Raw genomic sequence first — 23,984 nt, 5'->3', positions numbered from 1 at the left:
TAAGAGAGTCCCTTGGACTGCAAGGAGATCCAATCAGTCCATCCTGAAGGAAATCAGTCCTGGGTGTTCATTGGAAGTACTGATGTTGAAGCTGAGGCTCCAATACTTTGGCCACCTGATGCAAAGAGCTGACTCATTTGAAAAGACCCTGATGTTGGGAAAGATTTAAGGCAGGAGGAGAAGGGGATGACAGAGGTTGAGATGGTTAGATGGCATCACTGACTAAATGGTCATGAGTTTGGGTAAACTCCAGGAGTTGGTGATGGACAGGGAGGCCTGGCGTGCTGTGGTTTACGGGGTTGCAGAGAGTCAGACACGACTGAGTGACTGAACTGACTGACTGATCAGAAGGTAGAAAAATGAAAACCAGAATCACAGAAAACTAACCAATCTGATCACATGGACCACAGCCTTGTCTAACTCAATGAAACTATGAGCCATGCCATGTAGGGCCACCCAAGATGGACAGGTCATGTTGGAGAGTTATGACAAAACATGGTCCACTGGAGAAGGGAATGGCAAACTACTTCACTATTGTTGCCTTGAGAACCTCATGAACAGTATGAAAAAGCAAAAAGATAGGACACTGAAAGATGAACTCCCCAGGTCAGGAGGTGCCCAATATGCTACTGGAGATCAGTGGAGAAATAACTCCAGAAAGAATGAAGAGACAGAGCCAAAGCAAAAACACCCAATTGTGGATGTGACTGGTGATGGAAATAAAGTCCAAGGCTGTAAAGAACAGTGTTGCATAGGAACTTGGAATGTTAAGTCCATGAATCAAGGCAAATTGGAAGTGGTCAAACAGGAGTTGGCAAGAGTGAAGATCAACATTTTAGGAATCAGCAAACTAAAATGGACTGGAATGGGTGAATTTAACTCAGATGACTGTTATTATCTACTACTATGGGCAAGAATCCCTTATAAGAAATGGAGTAGCCATCATAGTCAACAAAAGAGTCCGAAATGCAGTACTTGGATGCAATCTCAAAAACAACAGAATGATCTTTGTTTGTTTCCAAGTCAAATCATTCAATGTAACAGTAGTCTAAGACTATGCCCCGACCAGTAATGCTGAAGAAGCTGACATTGAATGGTTCTATGAAGACCTACAAGACCTTCTAGAAATAACACCCAAAAAAGATGTCTTTTTCATTATATGGGACTGGAATGCAAAAATAGGAAGAGATAGCCAGAGTAACAAGCAAATTTGGCCTTGGAGTACAGAATGAAGCAGGGAAAAGGCTAATAGCATTTTGCCAAGAGAACGCACTGGTCGTAACAAACACCATCTTCCAACAACACAAGAGAAGACTCTACATGTGGACATCACCAGATGGTCAATAGTGAAATCAGACTGATTACATTCTTTGCAGTCAAAGATGGAGAAGCTCTATACAGTCAGCAAAAAAAAGACCAGGAGCTGACTGTGGTTCAGATCATGAACTCCTTATTGCCAAATTCAGACTGAAATTGAATAAAGTAGGGAAAACCAGTAGGCCATTCAGGTATGACCTAAATCAAATCCCTTACAATTATACAGTGCAAGTGACAAATAGATTCAAGAGATTAGATCTGATAGCATGCCTGAAGAACTATGGATAGAGGTTCATGACACTGTACAGGAGGTAGGGATCAAGACCATCCCCAAGAAAAAGAAATGCAAAAAGGCAAAATGGTTGTCTCAGGGGGCCTTACAAATAGCTGTTAAAATAAGAGAAGTGAAAGGCAAAGAAGAAAAGGAAAGATATACCCATTTGAATGCAGAGTTTCAAAGAATAGAAAGGAGAGATAAGAAAGCATTCCTCAGTGACTAATGCAAAGAAATAGAGGAAAACAATAGAATGGGAAAGACTAGACATCTCTTCAAGAAAATTAGAGATACCAAAGGAACATTTCATGCAAAGATGGGCTCAATAAAGAAGAGAAACAGTATGAACCTGACAGATGCAGAAGATATTAAGAAGAGGTGGCAATTGAATGGTTCTATGAAGAACTATAAAAAAAGATCTTCATGACCCAGGTAATCACGAGGCTGTGACTAGAACCAGACGTCCTGGAATGTGAAGTCAAGTGGGCCTTAGGAAGCATCACTACGAACAAAGCTAGTGAGGCGATGGAATTCCAGTTGAGCTATTTAAAATCCTAAAAGATGATGCTGTGAAAGTGCTGCACTCAATATGTCAGCAAATTTGGAAAACTCAGCAGTGGCCACAGGATTGGAAAAGGTCAGCATTCATTCAAAACCCAAAGAAAGGCAACGCCAAAGAACGCTCAAACTACCACACAATTGCACTCATCTCACATGCTAGCAAAGTAATGCTAAAAATTCTCCAAGCCAGGCTACAGCAGTACATGAACCCTGAACTTCCAGATGTTCAATCTGAATTTAGGAAAGGCAGAGGAACCAGAGATCAAATTGCCAACATCCATTGGAACATCGAAAAACTGAGAGAGTTACAGAAAAACATCTACTTCTGCTTTATTGACTATGCCAAAGCCTTTGACTCTGAGGACCACAGCAAATCATGGAAAATTCTTCAAGAGATGGGAATACCAAACTACCTGAACTGCCTCCTGAGAAATCTGTATGCAAATCAAGAAGCAACAGTTAGAACTGGACATGGAACAACAGACTGGTTCCAAATTGGGAATGGAGTAAGTCAAGATTGTATATTATCACCCTGCTTATTTAACTTATACAGAGTACATCATCAGAAATGCTGCACTGGATGAAGCACAATCTACAATCAAGATTGCTGGGAGAAATATCAACAACCTCAGATATGCAGATGACACCACTCTTATGGCAGAAAGTGAAGAAGAACTAAAGAACCTCTTGATGACAGTGAAAGAGGAGGGTGAAAAAGTTGGCTTAAAACTCAACATTGAGAAAACTAAGATCATGGCATCTGGTCCCATCACTTCATGGGAAATAGATGGGGAAACAATGGAAACAGTGAGAGACTTTATTTTTGTGGGGTCCCAAAATGACTGCAGATGGTGACTGCACCATGAAATTAAAAGACACTTGCTCCTTGGAAGGAAAGTTATGACCAACCTAGATAGCATATTAAAAAGCAGAGACATTACTTTGCCAACAAAGGTCTGTCTAGTCAAGGCTATGGTTTTTCCAGCAGTCATGTATGGATGTGAGAGTTGGACTATAAACAAAGCTGATCGCTGAAGAATTGATGTTTTTGAAGTGTGGTGTTGGAGAAGACTCTTGAGAATCCCTTGGACTGCAAGGAGATCCAACCAGTCCATCCTAAAGGAGATCAGTCCTGGGTGTTCGTTGGAAGGACTGATGTTGAAGCTGAAACTCCAATACTTTGGCCAGCTGATGGGAAGAACTGACTCATTTAAAAAAACCGTGATGATGGGAAAGATTGAAGTCAGGAGGAGAAGGGGACAACAGAGGATGAGATAGTTGGATGGCCTCACCAACTTGATGGACATGAGTTTGAGTAAGCTCCAGGATCTAGTGATGTGTGCTGCAGTCCACGGGGTCACAAAAAGTGGGACACAACTGAGTGACTAAACTTAACTGAACATTTTTGAGGTAATTTTTGCATATGATATGAGGTCTGAACCCAACTTTATTCTTTCACATGTGGCTATCTAGTTGCCCCAGCACCAGCTGATGGTCTTGGCACTTTCATTAAAAATCACTTAACTATATATCTGAGGGTTTATTTCTGGGACCCCTATTCTATTCTTCTGGTTTATATATCTATCTATTTGCTGGCACAACCTATTTTGATCATAACTTTATAGCAAGTTTTTAAACCAGGAAGTATGAGGTCTCTAACTCTGTTCTTTTTCAAGATTATTTTTGCTACTTTGGGATCCCTTGATATTCCCTTGATAAATTTTAGGATGGTTTTTTTTTTTTCTGTTGTCACAAGAAAGTCTTTGGGGGTACTTCCCTGGCAGTCCTGTGGTTAAGACTCTGTGCTTCCACTATAGGGGGTGCAGGTTCATCCCTGGTCAGGGAACTAAGATCCCACCTGGCTTACAGCATGACCAAGAAGTGAAAATAAAAAAAAAAATTTCAAAGGCTTTGGCATTATTCTGGGTGGTATTCACATCTTAATAACCTTAAGTCAATTCATAAATACAGAATGTATTCCCATTTACTTAGGTATCCTTTAAAATTTTCAGCAATATTTTATAGTTATCAGTGTACAAGTTTTTCATCTCCTTAATTATATTTATTGTCATATTTTATTATTTTGATGTTATTAGAAACACAATTACTTTCTTAATTTCCTTTTTGGAGTGCTCATAGGTAGTATGTAGAAATACACATGAATTTTGTGTGTTAATTTTATATCATGCAACTTTTCTTTTTATTGTAACTATATGTTTATTTAACATCCATGTTAATAAACATGTTAAATGTTTAAATAAACATTTTATTTAAAATGTTTATACGTTAAATAAACCTGTTGTGGTAATCATTTCACAATACATGTAAATCAAACCATCATGTTGTACTTATACATTGATCCATATCGATTATTTCTCAATAAAACTGGAAAAAACAGTCTCTTGTTAGAAAACACATAGATGGATCATGGTTTTTTCTTACAGTTTTTTTGATGTTTACTGTCTTTTTTAAATCCATCCTGCCAACTTTTACTCTTTAATTGGAGTCTTTAATTCACTTATTTAAAGTAATTATTGTTTAGGAAGGACCTCTGATGCTTTTAATTTGTCTTCTTTATGTCATACACTTTCTTTATTCTTTAAATCCTCTATAATTATCTTCTTTTATGTTTGATATTTTTTATAGTGTATCATTCTTATTCCTAGTTTTCTTTTCTGCAATTTTTAGGTTATTTCTTGGTGATTGCCTTGGGGATTAAAATTAATTTCTTAAAATTTTAACAATCTACTTTAAAATGATACTACCTTACTTCCATTATATAAACTGCTTCTATACAGCTAAATCCCATCCACTTTAAGTTGATGTCATAAATTATATCTTTAAACTTTGTATGCCTAGTAGCATAGATTTAGAATTATTATTTAATGCATTTATTTTAAATCACATTGCAAAAATACAGGAGTTACAAATCAAAATTACAATACTGGCTTTTGTATTTACCTATGTAGCTACCTTTATCAGTGTTCTTCATTTCTTTCTATGTCTTTGAGTTACTTTCTAATAGTGATAAGCATAATATATTCTTTCTGAATTAGGCAAGGAAAGACAAATGCCTTGAGTCAATATTCCAGGAAGCTCCTAGACACATCAAAACATACATGCCAAATTCTTTGAGAATAAGGTCTGCTCTGTTCCTTCTAGAACCAAGTGCCAGGGTCTCACACTAGGAAGGCACGCTTTTGTCTTTAAGACCACCACTGTATCCGGGAGGGGAGTGGGACAAGAGAAAATAAAGATGCCACAAATCTGTCCTTAATATGTGAAGAGTACAAAATTCCATGATATAGTTTGTATAAAAATCAAGATTGATAATTATGCTATTCCAATCTTCTGAATCTGTATTTATTACTTATTAACTAAACTGTCAAATTTTGAAAGTTGTAGATCACAGTACCCAGCTATTGTTGTGATTTGGCCAAATCATTTCATTTTGCCTTATACACTTTATTATAATAGTTGTTAATCAACAGACCCAATGGATGTATATTAAAATATGGTAATTTACCAAGCAGAATATAACATAAATTACCTTTGTCTTCTTTCAAGATTTTGTCACATTGAACGTCTTTATTCTTTGGTGCTCCATTAATAGTCTGCATCATCCTTTCTACGTATAAATCATTGCCCAATCTATTTCGACAAAGAGTCTCATAGTTCTTGTTTCTCTGGCTATAAAAAAATAATATATACTCAACTTACTAATAAAAATTAGTTTTTGCCACACATATCTTTTTATATTATACTTTTTCTAAAAATTACATTATTTAATGTAGATTGCACTAAAAAGTGAACAATCAAAAAGTGAACAATCAAAAATCTTGGAAAAGACTGCATTAAACTACCTCCAAAGGACTCTTTTATACTATACTCCCCAACATCCCTACAACTTTGAGTACCCACCAATAGTACAATAGGCCTTGCACCATTTCTACATAGGTTTTATGAACTTTGATACAGACACTCAAAAAAACCACAAATTTCTCTCAAAGTACTACTTTTGTGTCATTCCATAATATGTATTGCATGTGTGTGTGTGTGCTCAGTTGTGCCAAACTCTTTGTGACCCCATGGACTGTTGCCTACCAGGCTCCTCTGTCCATGGGATTCTGCAGGCAAGAATACTGGAGTGGGTTGCCATTTCTTTCTCTGGGGTTCTTCCTGACCCAGGGATCAAATCCGGGTCTCTTGCATCTCTTGCTTTGGCAGGTGGATTCTTTACCACTAGCATGGCCTGGGAAGCCCTGTACTATGTATTATTTTCATAATTATTTAGTTCTGAGTATTTCTTTGATTTCCATTATGATTTCTCCTTTGGTTCATGGGAAATTTACAAAATGCACTTTTTAACTTTCAAAAGGGTATGTGAATATGTCTCCATGTTTTAGTTGAGATTTATGCTATTAATTTTTAACTTCATTCCACTGTGGTCAGAGAATTTGTCAGATATCACTTCTTTGAAATTTTTGAAACCTTGCTTCATGGCCTTGTACATGGGTGAGTTGTATAACATTCCATGTGTGCTTGAAAAGAGTGTGTGTCCTCTAATTGTTGAATTCAGAGTTCTATATATTACCATTAAACTATGGTTTTGGTTCAAATTTTTCTATAACTATACTAATTTTTTATCTGATTGACTTATCAATAATTAAGAGAAGCATGTTTATATCTCCTATTTTAATACTTGTCAAGTTTCCAATTTTTGCCTCATATATTAAGAGGTTATTTTATTAGAAGTTTCATGTTTAGAATTATTATACCTCCTTTATCATTATGAAGTGACTATTTCTAGTAATGCTATTGGTTTGTTTCTCTGTAAATGATATGTTCTTTAGTGTTTTCTTCTGCTTTTAAAATCTTTGGGGGATTATCTTAGTGGTTCAGTGGCTAAGAACGCACCTTCTAATGCAGCAGACATCGTTCAGTCTCTGGTCAGGGAAATAAGATCCCACATGCTGCAAGGCAATTAAGCCGATGCAGCACTGCTGCAGCACCTGTGTGAGGCTGCATGGTGCAGCTACTGAGTCCACGCGCTCTAGAGGCCCTGTGCCACAAGGCAGCCCAGTGCCGCAACAGAGAGCCCATGTGCTGCAGCAAAGACCCAGAGTAGCCAATAAAAAGTTTTTCTTTTAATATTTGGTATTTTGGAATACAATGTATCCGTGTGTGTGTGTGTATTTCTTTTTTTAAATTTATTCCTATTTCTGTGGAATGGTGTTTTTCAACAGTTTGGGGAAATCTTTGCTGTCTTTGAATAGCACCTCTCTTCCATTTTTTGCATTCTGCCCTTTCAGAAATGATTAGGTGTACCTTAGACCTTTAGCCTATTATCAATAACTGTTTAATTTCTCTCTGATGTTTTAGGTATCATTTTTCTCTCCAAGATTTTGTACAACTTAGATCTAAATTTTGATTTATTACATATCTATTCAATTATGTCTCATTTAAATTTAAATGCTTACTTTTTAAAAACAAAGATTAAAGCTTTGCTTACTTTTTAATTTTAACAACTATACAAACTAAACTGATTCACGTTGAAGTGAAGTGAAGTGAAGTCACTCAGTTGTGTCCGACTCTTTGCGACCCCATGGACTGTAGCCTACCAGGCTCCTCCCTCCATGGGATTCTCCAGGCAAGAATACTGGAGTGGGTTGCCATTTCCTTCTCCAGGGGATCTTCCCAACCCAGGGATCGAACCTGGGTCTCCCACATTGCAGGCAGATGCTTTAACCTCTGAGCCACCATGTATGGCAAAACCAATACAATATTGTAAAGTAAAATAAAATAAAATAAAATCTGAAAAAAAATTCTTTTAAAATGTTTTTGCAATTACCAGTCATCATTTTAATAGTTTCTTAGGGTTAATGATGTTTTAACTCTATCTTATTTTTCTTATAATTTTTTTCATTATTTTTGACGGTGCTAGATCTTCATTGCTGTGTGGGCTTTCTCTAGCTGCAGCAAGCGGGCGCTACTCTCTAGCTGCAGTGTGCAGGCTTCTCACTGCAGTGGCTTCTCTTGTTGCGGAGCACAGGCTCTAAGGTGAGCAAGGTCCAGCAGTTGTGGTGCTCAGGCTCAGTAGTTGCAGCACAGGGGCCTACTTGCTCTGAGGTGTGTCAGACAGAACCAATGCCCCCTACGTCATAAGGTGGACTACTCTCCACTACTGTAACACCAGAGAAGCCCCTTAACTCTTTTATTTAAATATTTCACATATATTTTATACTTTATATTTGGTAACATCATTATCTATAGTCCTCAGGATCTAGATCCAGGATTTCCTATTTTTTTTAACTTCTCACCCATAATGTCTTGTTTCTTTATTGGTAATTTTTACTAAACACACGGAGGAAACCTTAAGAGTCTAACTGGGATATGCCTTCCTCCAGAGAAGAGTTGTACTTCCCTACGATAGTAGCTAGGAGACCCTACTGACCTGGCCCACTTGAGATAACTGAGATCCTTTTAAGGGTCTTGGTTTAATATAAGAGCCTTTTTTTTGATTCTCTCACTTTGGGGGGGATTCAAGACTTACCGGTGGGCTCTAGATCCATGTGCTAATATTATCATTTGCCTCTAGCATCTCTCCCTCTCTGATTTTAGATCATTTATCTATCCCATTGTTATTCTTTTCCTTTCTTTTTTCTGGTCCTATGACTTTTCCCTTATGTCTGATGTGCTTTAAAAAAGTATGTTATTCAAGATCTGATTGTATTATATTTTATAGTCCAAACAATTTTACAATATTTTATATGTGGGTAAAAATAATACCATAAAAATTATGCTAATGATGAATTTTTTAGTACTATGAATCATATTCAAATTATACTTGAAGGCAAATAATCTGAATAACTATAAAATACTAAATAATCTATTTATGTAGCTATATTAATTTAGACAGAGCACACTTTGGAGCAAGGAAAATTATTTGAGATAAAGGGGGGTATTATATAATGATAAAGGGGTCAAGTCTACAAAAAGATGTAACAATCCTTTATGTATATGTGCATAACACCAGAACTTCAAAATACATGAGGCAGAAATCCATTTATATTCATTAATAAATAGAAATGGAAAATCTGCTCTCAATAGTAAATTCCATCATATCCCCATAACACATTTTCCTTTCTTAAGTTTAAGTTGTTTTGAATATAAAACTGGCAGTCATTTCTTTTTAAATTGAAAATAATTCATATATGTATAAAAGAAAAAAATCATTAAAACCTATCCTGAGACTTAGAAGCTTCCTTTATTTCTTTTGTTATTTAACCTGGTAGCTCACCTATTTTTTAAAGAATATGCTAAAGCTATGAGTTAATCCTCTAGGAAGAACATACAACATGTATACTTTACATGTAATTTCATGGGGTACAAATTTATCCAGAAATCCTCAAAGACAGAAACAAGAATAGTGCCCTCTGATTTAGAATTTAAATTACAAAAGCAATGTAAACAATTAAAACACACATACCTTACTTTCTCAGCTTCTTCAGATTCTACAGAAAACATAACTGTTGGTAGATTTAAAAAGTTCATTGTTTCTGTCTCTGTGAGAATTATCTCTATAGTCTTCTCCAGGTCTTCTTTTGTTATAATTTTTCCAGGTGTTGTCCTCATAACTCGTAAATCTAAAATACATAACTTAATGAAAATAATTTACTAACTGCTAATTTTAATCTTCATCAAAATGTCATGATGAGTCATACATTGCAGGTGGCTTTATATGCTAAAAGAATATGTCATGTTGTGAGATGTAGTCTATTTAAACTTTCTGAAGCCAAACTGGATCCTATGGCTCATAAACCATCTCTGCTGCTGATATATCAAGCTTACTCCAATATCAAGTGTATAGTCATGACTACAAGGGCATCCCATTACATCTATCCCATAATATTAACAGGGAGATTGAGGTGAATGACTGTTGATACAACGCAAAAGGAGTATGGACAAGTCTATTTCCAAATAATATGCAACCCTTCTCCGAGTCCTGAAGCTAATTTCTTGTCTATATCTAATATCTTGTCTATATCTTCTTGTCCTTCTTATCTGTTGACTTTTGATTTAGATGATAGCCCACCTCTAATCATCTAATCATCTTCACCAAGAGCTCAAAAGATTCTCCAATGAAAGTTGTGGTTAAATACAGGAGAAAAACAGACTTAATATCCATGCAAAAAATACATTGAAAAGAGTTAATCTCAAGTCTGTAGTCTATTCAGAAGTCCAAGGTTCTTAAAAAATTCCGCTGAGGACAGAGTTTCAGGGCTGGGAGTCTGAACTTGGTTGTGTGGGTAATAAAGGAGCCATGACAAGGGTATATAGGCCAGAATTCAACGTTTTCTGTTAAAAATCAGGGTGAGAAGCAGGGATCCATGAGATTCTGACATGGGTAAAGCTTGAATAGGCAAAGGGTATAAACTTTCCAGAGATTAAGGCTTAGTCTCCTTAAGAAGGTCCAGAGTATGAGAAAAACACCTTTTTCATAGTCTAAAAAAAAATACAAGCTACTAATTCCACAAATCAATCACCAACATTTTGAATTGATAAAAAAATTAGAGTATACTCATCTATTAATATTAAGTAGTAATTAAATATGATATTAAAATTATGAAAATGTTTGTGATAAAATGTAGAGTGACTAAATAGTCCATGACAAAATCCATGGTATGATTGTAACAATTAAAATACTAGAGCCCATGGAGAAGCTGAGGAAACAAAATTTTAAATTACCAATTCTTTATAGTATTGGATAATTCTTTTTAAAAATGTTTTTTAATTTTTATTATTTATGCAATAAATTTAAAATGAGGAAGAAATGATTTATATAAGTAAATCTACCTACATAGCAGATATAGGATAAGTGAAAAAGTAAATAGTGAAAAGTAAATAAGTGAAAAAGTAAAAAGTAAATGGACACAACTGGAGATATATCTAGTCCAAACTGTTAGTTTGATCAATGAAGAAAATGAGAAACAGACAGGCTAAGTGAGAAGTTTAAAGTCACACAGGCAGTTTTGAGCTCGTCTCTAAACTTCCTTTCTTTAAGACTGTCAGGTCTTCATCTATGATTTAGTTACATATACCTCAAAGTAGCTATGACCAAAATAGACAGCATATTAAAAAGCAGAGCCATCACTTTTCCAACAGAGGTCCATATAGTCAAAGCTATGGTTTTTCCAGTAGTCATGTACGGATGTGAGAGTTGGACTATAAAGAAGGCTGAGCATCGAAGAATTGATGCTTTCGAACTGTGGTGCTGGAGAAGACTCTAGAGTACCTTGGACTGAAAAGATATTTAAACCAGTCTATCCCAAAGGAAATTAACCCTGAATATTCATTGGAAGGACAGAAGGTAAAGCTGAAGTTTCAATACTATGGCCATCTGTTGTGAAGAGGCTACTCACTGGAAAAGACCCTGATGCTGGGAAAGACTGAAGGCAAAAGAAGGGAGTGACAGAAGATAAGTTAGTTAGATAACATCAACAGCTTAATGGACATGAATTTGAGCAAACTCTGGGAGATAATGGAGGACAAAGGAACCTGGTGTGTTACAAACAGTCCATGGGGTCACAGAGAGTTGGACATGACTTAGCAACTGAACAACAACCTCAAAGTACCATTATGACACAGATATGCTAATTATAAACATGAGTGATCTTATAGTAGATAGAACCAATAGAGTAACACCTTAGTTACCTACCATGGTTGAGGAAAGTAGCAGTTTTCCTTTACTTAGTGGCAGAGGATCTACTATTCATAGACAAAACCCTAGGATGGCAGAAAGAATTTTTGTCTGGCTCTCTCTAGCAACCTTTGTATGAATGTTGGTTGAATATGTTATATATTGAGAAACTGCTTCAAACTCCACTATATACCTATAGGATTTGTCTATTCATCGACCAGATGCCCTAACCGTAAATGGACTTTAAACCAGATTTACCTACATATCACTCTCCACCTAGAAACACATCACAATATATCAATCTGCCTTGTCTGTTCTTATTTACTGCTGGTGATGGAGGGAGCATGGTTCCATTCCTGACGATTTTTACAGGAGGAAGAAGCTCTAGAATGACAGTCTTGGCTCTTCTCCACACCTTTACTCATGATTCCCATTGAGAGGGTTGCAGTAGGCCTGAGATGGTCTGATGTTTTATTGAATGGGTGGGTAAGTCTGTCAAATTTGAGAGTTTAACAGCAGGCCTTTATTCATAATGTGATATTCTGGCTCTAATATACCATATCTACATTTATTACATTTTTCAATTAATTCAGAACTGCATAGGGGAAAGGGATCTCATTACTTGGCTACCTTCAAAGACCCCCCAGTAGCTAATCATCTGTGAAGCCTTCCTTGGCCTCTGCATAAGCTAGAATTGGTGTGATAAAATTGCAGTGCAATTCAGTCACATAAGCATCTTATTCTCACCCTTCCTCACAAATTACATACGTATCAAGACACTTATGAGTTCACGTAAAAGATAGCTATTATTATTCAATTGTTCTGTGAGACCATCCACAATCTATAGGTAAGATGATGTTTTGGCTCCTACCTTGCCATTAAAACCATAAGCTTTTGTAACCATAAGCCTCCTTTTGGTTATACAGTAAAAAGAATGGTTCTCAAACTTTAGCATGCAACAGAATCATCTGGAGAACTGATTAAAGACTGCTGTGACTCACCCTTAGACATTTTTTTAACATTTAATAAATATTAATTTTAGAATAGTTTTACATATACAGAGATCCACAAGAATATTACAAAGAGTTACTGTATACCCTGTACCCAGTGTTTCCTATTGTTAACATTACTTTGGTACCTTTATCACAACTAATAAACCACAACTGATGTGTCATTATTAACAAAAGTGAATACTCTATCCCAATTTCCTTAATTTTTAACCAATGTCGTTTTCCTTTTTCAGGATATATTGTAGGATATATTATGTACATGTATCTACATGTAGGATATATTATGTCTATCGATTGTGTCTCCTTAAGTTTCCCGACACTCTGACGATTTCTCAAACTTCCCTTCTTTTGATGACCTTGAGTTTTGAGGAATACTGGTCATGTATTCTGTAGAATGTCCATCAGTTGGGTTTGTCTGATATCAGACAGGTTATGGATTTCTAGGAGGAAGACTACAGAGGTAAAGTGTCATTCTCATCATATCATATCAAGGGTACCTGCTATCAGCATGACTTACTACTGATGATGTTCACCTTGACCTGAGGTAGACTTTGTCAGCTTTCTCTGCGTTAAAGTTGCTCTTTCCCTCCCCTTCTACATCCTGTACTTCTTAGAAGGAAGTTGATATGCAACGCCCACATTTAAATGAGACAGTTAAGCTCCACCTTCTTGAAGGAGAAACGTCTATATAAATCATTTGGAATTCTTTCGTATACATTTGTTCTCAATCATTAATTTATCAGTCATTCACTTGAATCACTATGGACTCATGGATATTTACTTTATACTTTGGGTTGTTAATCCACTATTACATAACATATTTTGTTCTTGAAATTATTCCTCCTATTACCATCACAAGATGTTGGCTGCTATGTCCTTTTCACATACCTCAGATTTTTTGTTTGTTTAATGTAGTTTTTTCTCTTTAACACTTGTTTCAGTTCAGTTCAGTTCAGTCGCTCAGTCGTGTCTGACTCTTCGCGACCCCCTGAACCGCAGCATGCCTCCCTGTCCATCACCAACTCCCGGAGTCCACCCAAACCCACGTCCATTGAGTTGGTGATGCCATCCAACCATCTCATCGTCCCCTTTTCCTCCTGCCCTCAATCTTTCCCAGCATCAGGGTCTTTTCAAATGAGTCAGCTCTTCGCATCAGGTGGCCAAAGTATTGGAGTTTCTAACACTTGTTTACTTTCTGATTTACCTTATATATTCTCTGTTCCAGTCTAGAAGCAGTCATTTCTCTAAAGACTCCTGGTTCCTTTTATTGGAGAACAGTATCAGAAACCAAGATCTGGGCACTGGGTATGCTTGTTGCTATAGGGGTGTCATTTCTTCTAGGCTTTCTTAGCAGACAGGGCTTAAGAAATATTTGTGTCTATAGTAAACCCCCGGCTCAACCACACACATATAATCTGTATATACATTAAGCTAAACATTAGTTTACTCTTCCTGATTCTCACTCACTATCATATGGATAATTCTAACCTTCTCCCCTTGTTTGCCTGCAATCTCCAACTCCGCTGACAGTGAAAAAATCTAGTTCGTACTATCTGCCTTCCACTTATTTACATGTTTAATACTAGTATATATGTACAATGCTTCAGATTGTTAACTCACACTCCAATGGAAAATGAGTCTATCAAATAAGAGTATGGAGGCTATGTGTACTTCCATGTTTTTAATCTTCTAATCTCCATCAATTTCAATGTTACTTAGGGCTATACCTCCCCTGACACCCAGTCTCTCAGTGAAGTTGTCATGTATTTGCAAAGCAGTTAGATTCTCATGTCACAGTTTGTATTTCATTCTGGGTGCTCTGATCTCTTGAGTTTGTTTTTTTTCAATGTAGTATATTAAGGTTGACTCTCTGTACTGTAAGAGTCTATGGATTTTAATAAAAGCATAATGTCATGTGTCCACTACTATGGAATCACACAGAATAGTTTCACCATTCTAAAAAATCCACTGCACACTTCTTTTCACATGGACTATTTCTTTGATGTTCAGGATTCATTCTATGATAATTAAATCAGAATTCTGGACATGTGATCTAGGTTATCAGTATTTTTAATACTAATTTATAAAAGTGTTATATATTACAAGCATGTGGGAAATTTTTAAATATACCCAAAAGTGTGTTAGAGCAGGACTGAACCAGCTTGCAAGGGGCAATTATTAAATTATCAGGAATTTTGTAAGCTAATCATTAAATAGTCATTATTCAAAATTAAATTATATAAACTTACAACTAAATACATATCAAAAACAAAGATAACCACTCAAAACTTACCACTCTAGACTCTTGCAGTTATTTATACTTATTGAATCTGTATGGTAAAAATATTGAATAACAATGTTTCACTAAGCATGTCTTGCAAGCTTCCCACTCAGAAATTTCATGTTGGTAGCTTGAATTTGTTGGGGGTGAAGATATTTATACCACACGAAATTGGCAAATACTACAAATCAGGACTTTCTCTACTTCAGAGTAGGTTAGTTTTATACTTATCAGCACACCACTGCTTATGCCTAACCCCCTCTGTCAGATAGTCCTATATTGTTGGCCTACAGTAAGACATGGAGAAGGCAATGGCACCCCACTCCAGTACTCTTGCCTGGAAAATCCCATGGATAGAGGAGCTTGGTGGGCTGCAGTCCACGGGGTCGCTAAGAGTCGGGCACGACTGAGCGACTTCACTTTCACTTTTCACTTTCATGCATTGGAGAAGGAAATGGCAACCCACTCCAGTGTTCTTGCCTGGAGAATCCCAGGGATGGGGAAGCCTGGTGGGCTGCTGTCTATGGGGTCGCACAGAGTTGGATACAACTGAAGTGACTTAGCAGCAGCAGAGTAAGACATGAGTGTGGGAAATTTTTAAAGGTATATAGATTATGTTACTGAACATTCAAGATTTAGAAATGTGAATCTAAATGAGTTGCCAGGTGATCAGTTCAGTTCAGTTCAGTCGTTCAGTCATGTCCGACTCTGAGACACCATGAACAGCAGCACGCCAGGCCTCCCTGTCAATCACCAACTCCTAGAGTTCACTCAAACCCATGTCCATTGAGTGGGTGATACCATCCAACCATCTCATCCTCTGTCGTCCCCTTCTCCTCCTGCCTTCAATCTTTCCCAGCATCAGGGTCTTTGCAAATAAGTCAGCTCATCACATCAGGTGGCCAAAGTATTGGAGTTTCAGCTTCAACATCAGTCCTTCCAACGAACACCCAGGACTGATCTCCTTTAGGATGGGCTGGCTGGATCTCCTTGCAGTCCAAGGGACTCTCAAGAATCTTCTCCAACACCATAGTTCAAAAGTATCAATTCTTCGGCACTCAGCTTTCTTTATAGTTCAGCTCTCACATCCATGCATGACTACTTGAAAAACCAGAAGTAGAATTGTTTGGGTGTACTCACTTACAGAGGCTTGACTTTGTAGTTAGAATCAGCCAGCAAACCAAGATGATATAAGCATTGATACTATTCTTCAACATTTCTGGAGGTGAAGTTTTTATACTTTTGATTGTTTTTGTTAGAAACAAGTAGAGGTGGTAGCTGTGCATGGGATTCTCCAGGCAAGAACACTGGAGTGGATTGACATGCCCTCCTCCAAGGGATTTTCCCAATCCAGGGATCCAACCTGTATCTCTTAAGTCTCTTACATCAGCAGCTGGGTTCTTTACTACTAGCACCATCTGGGAAGTCCTTAGAGGTAGGCTTCAAGGCAAATTGTAACATAAAGATTATTGTCTTTTTCTTAAGAGCAATGAAAATTCATTGAAGGGTTTTAAGCAGTGAGAATGCAGTTAAGATTGCTAAAAATATCATTGCAATAGGGATAGAGTAGGATAATTAAATAGTTAGTTTAGAAATCCCTCTAAGGAATTAAAGACAGAAAGGGAATTTTAAGGGAGTTTGGGGAGACTGTTGTAAACTACTGACCACTCAAGAAAAGAATCTACTAATCTAGCAAAAATCCATGCTACCTTGAAGAAAGACCAGGTGCATCTAAGCACCAGGCACACTCAAGCCACAGACTCTGATTGTTAAAACACAGGACAATATATACAGGGTCTCAATCTTGTTATTAATACATGAAGTCAGGAAGTTAATGGTTCTTGAAAAGTAGGATTTCTGCATGTAGTCAAGACAGAAACACACGTAAAAAGGGAAAGAAAGTAGGTGAAAGGGGACATTATACCAAAATCCGAGATGAATTACTATGTGGTGGTGGTGTAGTCACTAAGTTGTGTCTAACTCTTGTGACTCCATGGACTGAAGCCCACCAGGCTCCTCTGTCCATGGGATTTCCCAGGGAAGAATACTACAGTGGGTTGCTATTTCCTTCTCTAGGGGAATTTCCTAACCCAGGAATTGAACCCAGGTCTCCTGCATTGCAGGTGGATTCTTTACTGACTAGGCCACCATATGTCACCATCCTTCTAATAATATAGATCTTATTTAAATAGTGTCATGACAGTCCCCATTAGAACGTATAAGGTCAAAGGAAGAACTAATGATGCAAGCCATGCCGTCTACCCAAAAATGCGGAAGAAGATGATCTTCTTCCCTGCCCACTTATTCTTTAATTCTAAAAAAGCAAAAGCCCTTTTTGTTCTCAGGGCTGTGCTCCCTTGTTGGCCTGCTTGTAGCTCTCACAGGAATCCTGTGCTTATGTAAATTCACTCTTGTCTATCTTTGCCTCACATTGAATTCTTTCTGCAAAGAGACAAAAGAATCTAAGCTTCATTAAGTCCTGGCACAAGGTGAGCAGTTTCAATTAAAAGACAGTGGATTTGAGTTCCCTCTCAAGTTAGGGAATTGTAGGTTCAAGCCCCAATATGAGGTGTGGCTGAGTTTGAGTCCCAAACAAGGAGTGTGGTTTCAACTCTGCATGTAGTTTGGAAAAAATTGGAAGGTGGCAAGAATATATGTAGAGACTGCTGGGGGAGGTTATGACAATAATTTAATTCTCTTTCTTCCATCCTGAGAGGATGGGCTTCTTCCTACAACAGATATTCCTAATTTTGTCTTAATTTTCACTGCTAAGCCTTTCTCTCTTCCAAGGCCTCTTTCCATTAATACTGCCTGAAAAATCAAGTATTTGGCTTTTCCAGCCTCTCTTGAAGCTGGGGATGGCAGTGTGACACAGTTCTGGCCAGTGAGATAAAAGCAGAAATACACAGGAAAAAGGAAAGCTTCTGGGAAATGTTTACTCTCCTGATAAATGGAGATGGAACTGGTGCCCAGAGTTGGGACAGGTATTATGAGGTCCTGTGGCAAGAAATGAGAAAAGGCTGAAAAAAGAATAGCAGAGATGCCAGTTCTGATTCTGATATGACTGTGCCACAAACGCAAAGACAAAAGCTATCTACCTTTCAGTTCAGTTCAGTTCAGTTGCTCAGTCATGTCCAACTCTTTGAGACCCCATGGACTGCAGCACACCAGGCTTCCCTGGCCACCACCAACTCCCAAAGCTTGCTCAAACTCATGTCCATCGAGTCAGTGATGCCATCCAACCATCTCATCCTCTGTCATCCCCTTCTCCTCCTGCTTTCAATCTTTCCCAGCATCAGGGTCTTTTCCAATGAATCAGTTCTTCTCATAGGTGGCCAAAGAATCAGAGCTTCAGTTACAGCATCAGTCCTTCCAATGAATATTCAGGACTGATTTCCTTTAGGATTTGCTGGTTTGATCTCCTTGCAGTCAGTCCAAGGGACTCTCAAGAGTCTTCTCCAACACCACAGTTCAAAAGCATCAATTCTTTGGTGCTCAGCTTTCTTTATGGTCCAATTCTCACATCCGTATTTTCTTCCAAGGAGCAAATGTCTTTTAATTTCATGGCTGCAGTTACCATCTGCAGTGATTTTTGAGCCCCCCAAAATAAAGCCTGTCACTGTTTCTATTGTTTCCCCATCTGTTTTTCATGAAGTGATGGGACCAGATGCCATGATCTTCATTTTTTGAATGTTGAGTTTTAAGCCAGCTTTCTCAATTTCCTCTTTCATTTTTATCAAGAAGCTCTTCAGTTCCTCTTCCCTTTCTGCCTTAAGGGTGGTGTCATATGCATATCTGAGGTTATTGATATTTCTCCCGGTCATCTTGATTCCACCTTGTGCTTCATCCCACCCAGCATTTCACATGATGTACTCTGTATATAAGTTAGATAAGCAGAGTGATAATATACAGCCTTGATATACTCCTTTCCCAATTTGAAACAATCCATTGTTCCATGTTGGGTTCTAACTGTTGCTTCTTGAGCTGCATACAGATTTCTCAAGAGGCAAGTCAGGTGGTCTGGTATTCCCATCTCTTGAAGAATTTTCCACAGTTTGTTGTGATCCACATAGTCAAAGTCTTTGGCGTAGTCAATAAAGCAGAAGTAGATGTTTTCCTGGAACTCTCTTGCTCGTTTGATGATCCAATGGATATTGGCAATTTGATCTTTGGCTCCTCTGCCTTTTCTAAATCCAGCTTAAACATCTGAAAGTTCTCAGTTCACGTACTGTTGAAGGTCTGGAAGTAATAGCAACTCCATGTATATCTACCTTTAACTTCCTTTAATGTGGAAAAACTGTCTTCATTTAAGCTAATGGTAGTTGGGTATTCTGTTAGTTGTCAGAAGCGTTCTGTTACATAGTCTAACACCAGAAAGAAAAGTTCATTAAGCACTTTTTCTATAAATATTTTAACTAATCCTTCATTGTCATCTCAGAGGAAAAGATATCCATACCACACTCCAACACAAATGTTCCTCAAGGAAATAGCCACTTCTTCCAGTGCTTTAGTCAACCACTATTTCCTCTTTGATCTTCACTCACATAATCCTTCGTATTACCTCATGTTTTTATCTTCTACCTGGAATGAGTCTCTCCAATTTGTTCTCCTGACAAATTACTAATTATCTTTAAAAGTCCAATTCAAAAGTCAGTAATGTTCTTTATGCATGTTCTCCTGCTTTTTACTTTCCACCTCATAGTAATCTTTTCTAAGTGTTCCCATCACATTCTACTTATGTCTCACTACTGAATCGATCACAGTATATCAGAATTATTTGTCTCCTGAGTTAGAAGCTGAGCTTTTTTAAACAGGGTTTGTGATTACTGAGGCTGTTGGTGCAAGGGAGTCACTTGAGAATTTTTTAAAAAATATAAACATTACCCTAATAATTCTCATGTAGCTGTTGCACAAGCCAGCATTTGGGAATGATTACCATAGTTCTTCTGTCTCAAGCACCCAAAAAAAAATGAGCACATTTACAAAGAAATAATAAACTGTTACTCAAATGAAAGATTGGATTCTCATTACCTGTAAAACTAGACAATCTTTCCCGTTTAAAGGATGGTTCTTCTAAGTCTTCGGCCATTGATTCACTAGTGGATACACTTGACTTAGAAACTGTGCTGCTTCCTAAAACTGACCTTTAGCAATGAAAAACAATATTATTTATTTATTCATATGTCCTTAGGGCAATTAAATGTACAAATGAAAACTATCAGATACACATAGAGAAATCAAATCAAATCAAATCAAATCAACCATGATTACACTATAATCATATAAGCAAAAGTGATAAAATAATTCTCTAAAAATTAAGTTGATGATTAGTGTTCTTTAAGTAAAAGTCTTAAAGCCCTTTTGTCTAAAGTCCATGTCTAAAGTCTTTCAATGGATTCCCAACAGTATATTTAGGGTAAAAATCTAAAATACAGCCTATCTACTGAGATTCTCCATCTTATCATCATATCACTATTCTTTTGTTTTTTAAAAGTTCCTCAACCTTATGGAGCTCTCTTACCTCAGGGCCTCAGCCTGGAATACTCTGCCTTTAATTTTCACCAGGTTTCTGCTCATTATTCAAATCCCATCTTAAATGCACTTTTATTCAATTTGATAAATGTCTTCTCAAAATTTAATTTAAAATAAAGTTTATATATTTGGTGGGAAATCAATATATTGAGGAGTCCAAAAATAATTTCCTTTAAACATAGGAACTTAACATTACTCCATGATACTACATACTTTTTCCTTTCTATTTATAGTTTCAATGGGCCTCCAAAAGGTTGGGCTCAGTTTATTGGAACATCCTTTATTTTGCACAGACCTCCCATGGCATCTGTATGCCAATTTGGAGGTAGATTCTAGACAGCATATTTTCTCCTAAAATTTCGTGCTTAGTTAACATCTAGAACTTTTAATTTGTCAGATTGAAACTTACACACTAACGTACTTCCCCATAATCTTTAGATTGTTTTAGGAGTACTGTTTTATTATCGCAAAGATTGAACTTCTCTATTGGAAGCTCTAAAATTTTTCAATTATGTAAGTATCTGCATATGTAAATGCAAAACATATGATTTACCAAAAAGTTATAAAACAAGACAGAAATCAAAGCATCGGAGAATAAGGATTTGTATGGAAGAATAGGGAGGAAAAAAAGGGAAGCCTCTAAACTGCAGCATAAAAGAAACTGAAGAAAACTAAAGAAATATGTTTGTAATGCTAGGTCCCATCTTTTTGGTTCCTCAGGAAATCTTGAGTAAAATCGATATATGTTTTCGCACAGATGTGTTGGTCGGAGTATAGATGTAAGCCCCACATTTAGTTAAAACAAAAGACGAAAACAAGAGGCGGAACACTAGGGTGGGAGAGCAGAGCTGGCAGACAGGACAACTGACATCTAACTTCCACATGTGCAAGTTAAATGAAAATATGTAGTAAGATAAACACAAAGAAGCATAGAATAGTATACTCTACCTTGTAAACTGCCCTAACATACTGGGATTTAATGTGTTCTGATAAAGGCTATAGGAAGCTATAAAGTCTGAGGTATGTGATCCGTCTTGTGAAGTCAATAGTTTATTTGGCTTTCCTGTACCGGAATATGGATCTGGACGGTAAAGAGGTTTGGGAGTAACATCAACTCCATGTATATCAGTCACCTGTAGAAAATAGTGATTTTAAATAAAATAAGTAAAAAAGATGGGATTTCTGTATTACAAGTTTTAAAACTAGAGATAAAAACGGTAGAGAAAAAGATAAAGTGTGTAGGATAGGACAAACATGGACAATTGAATGATAAAAGATTTTATGTTTAAAAAACTTCTTAACTGAGGTAATACAACTTTAAAAAAATCTCATTCATGTTTTATTTATATACAAGTAATACATATGAATTTTGAGAAATTTAATTAATTTTGAGAAAATTTAAAAATGTAGAAAGATAATTCAGATAGTTAATATTTTGGTATATTTAATTTTATGTATAATTTTTAAAAAACCCACAATTTTCATTTAATATTTTATTAATAAACATTACCCAAGTTAGTACACATTTTTGGCTTATATGTCTTTGGCTAATTTTCTGTATGTGAAATTTAACACATACAGAAATGTAATTAAAACATAACAATATAGTTAAATAATATAAAGTAAAACATTGTTATAATTGCAACTGAAGTAAAAAATTAGAACATTTAAAGAACCTCTAGGAGACTTTGCTCCTTCTAGACAAAAACAGCTCCGCTGGGTTTTGCTCCTTCTATGTTACTGCCTCTCCCTCCCTCCCCAGTGAATATCATTAACTTGATTTTGGTAGTTCTTTTCTTTTTCTTTTAAATAGTTTTTTTAAGTATGCATTCCTAAATAACAGCATTTACTTTTCAAAACTTATATTGAAGTAATATATACATAGACTTATACACATAAATGTACAGCTTAATATATTTTCATAAACAGAAGACACCCAGGTACCTACCATTCAGACTTAGAAAACTACCAGCATGTTAGAAGTTCCTTCCCTAAGAGTCACCATCTCTTACACCAAAGGTAATGATTATTTTGACTCCATGGATTACTTTGGCCTGTTTGTAAACTTTATTTTGATGAAATCAGGAAGCATGTACCCTTGATATCTGGTTTCTTTTGTTCAACATTATATCCACATTTGTGAGAGCCATTCATATGGTTAAGTAGAGTTGCAGATGGTTAATTTTCACTGTTGTACAATATTCCATTGTGTCAATATATCACAATTTATTTATTGTTCACAGATTTTCTGTAGTTTCCCAATTTTTGGCTGGTACAAATGACGCCACTATTAAGACGGATGTGCATGGGTTTTGTCGACTATACTGTATGAATTTATGTTGGGTATATACCTGAGTGAGATCCCTGGGTAGTGAATTATTTTTATGTTCACATATAGTAGATACTGCTAAAAGGTTTTCCTCCCAAGTGGTTCCCACCAACAAAGTATGAGAGAGTTCTGGTTGCTACAGATTTTGGTTAGCACTTAGTATTTACTAAGTTTGGCAAGGCAATTTAGTTTTTAAAATTTATAATAGTCATATATTGTGACTGAATTATCTGACATTTTCTGTTCAGCAGCTCATTTTTATTTATCTCTCCATACTGTTGCATGTATAATAGTTTGTTTATAATCACCAATAATTTATCGGTGATTGGTTGTATCTGTTGGATTAGCATATCTTATTTTATTCAACCATTTTACTTTTCAGTTCAGTTCAGTTCAGTTCAGTTCAGTTCAGTCGCTCAGTCGTGTCTGACTCTTTGCAACCCCATGAACTGCAGCATGCCAGGCCTTCCTGTCCATCACCAACTCCCGGAGTTCACTCAGACTCACGTCCATCGAGTCAGTGATGCCATCCAGCCATCTCATCCTCTGTCGTCCCCTTCTCCTCCTGCCCTCAATCCCTCCCAGCATCAGAGTCTCTTCCAATGAGTCAGCTCTTCGCATGAGGTGGCCAAAGTACTGGAGTTTCAGCTTCAGCATCATTCCCTCCAAAGAAATCCCAGGGCTGATCTTCAGAATGGACTGGTTGGATCTCCTTGCAGTCCAAGGGACTCTCAAGAGTCTTCTCCAACACCACAGTTCAAAAGCATCAATTCTTCGGCACTCAGCCTTCTTCACAGTCCAACTCTCACATCCATACATGACCACAGGAAAAACCACAGCCTTGACTAGACGGACCTTAGTCGGCAAAGTAATGTCTCTGCTTTTCAATATGCTATCTAGGTTGGTCATCACTTTTCTTCCAAGGAGTAAGCGTCTTTTAATTTCATGGCTGCAGTCACCATCTGCAGTGATTTTGGAAC

General features: G+C 36.8%; 1 protein-coding gene across 1 annotated transcript in view; it reads right to left on the bottom strand.

Moving 5' to 3' along the window:
* The window catches only part of DNAI4 (dynein axonemal intermediate chain 4), an 81,122-nt gene that overhangs the window by 35,854 nt on the left and 21,284 nt on the right, over window positions 1-23,984 (bottom strand). Inside the window, 4 exon segments of the mRNA XM_068966273.1 lie at window positions 5,703-5,842; window positions 9,642-9,798; window positions 20,175-20,287; window positions 21,624-21,808. Of these exon segments, the coding sequence (XP_068822374.1) occupies window positions 5,703-5,842; window positions 9,642-9,798; window positions 20,175-20,287; window positions 21,624-21,808 (595 nt within the window).

Source organism: Capricornis sumatraensis, chromosome 2, assembly GCF_032405125.1.
Source record: "Capricornis sumatraensis isolate serow.1 chromosome 2, serow.2, whole genome shotgun sequence".
In the NCBI taxonomy this organism is placed as follows: domain Eukaryota; kingdom Metazoa; phylum Chordata; class Mammalia; order Artiodactyla; family Bovidae; genus Capricornis; species Capricornis sumatraensis.
This window is presented reverse-complemented; position numbering and strand designations above follow the sequence as displayed.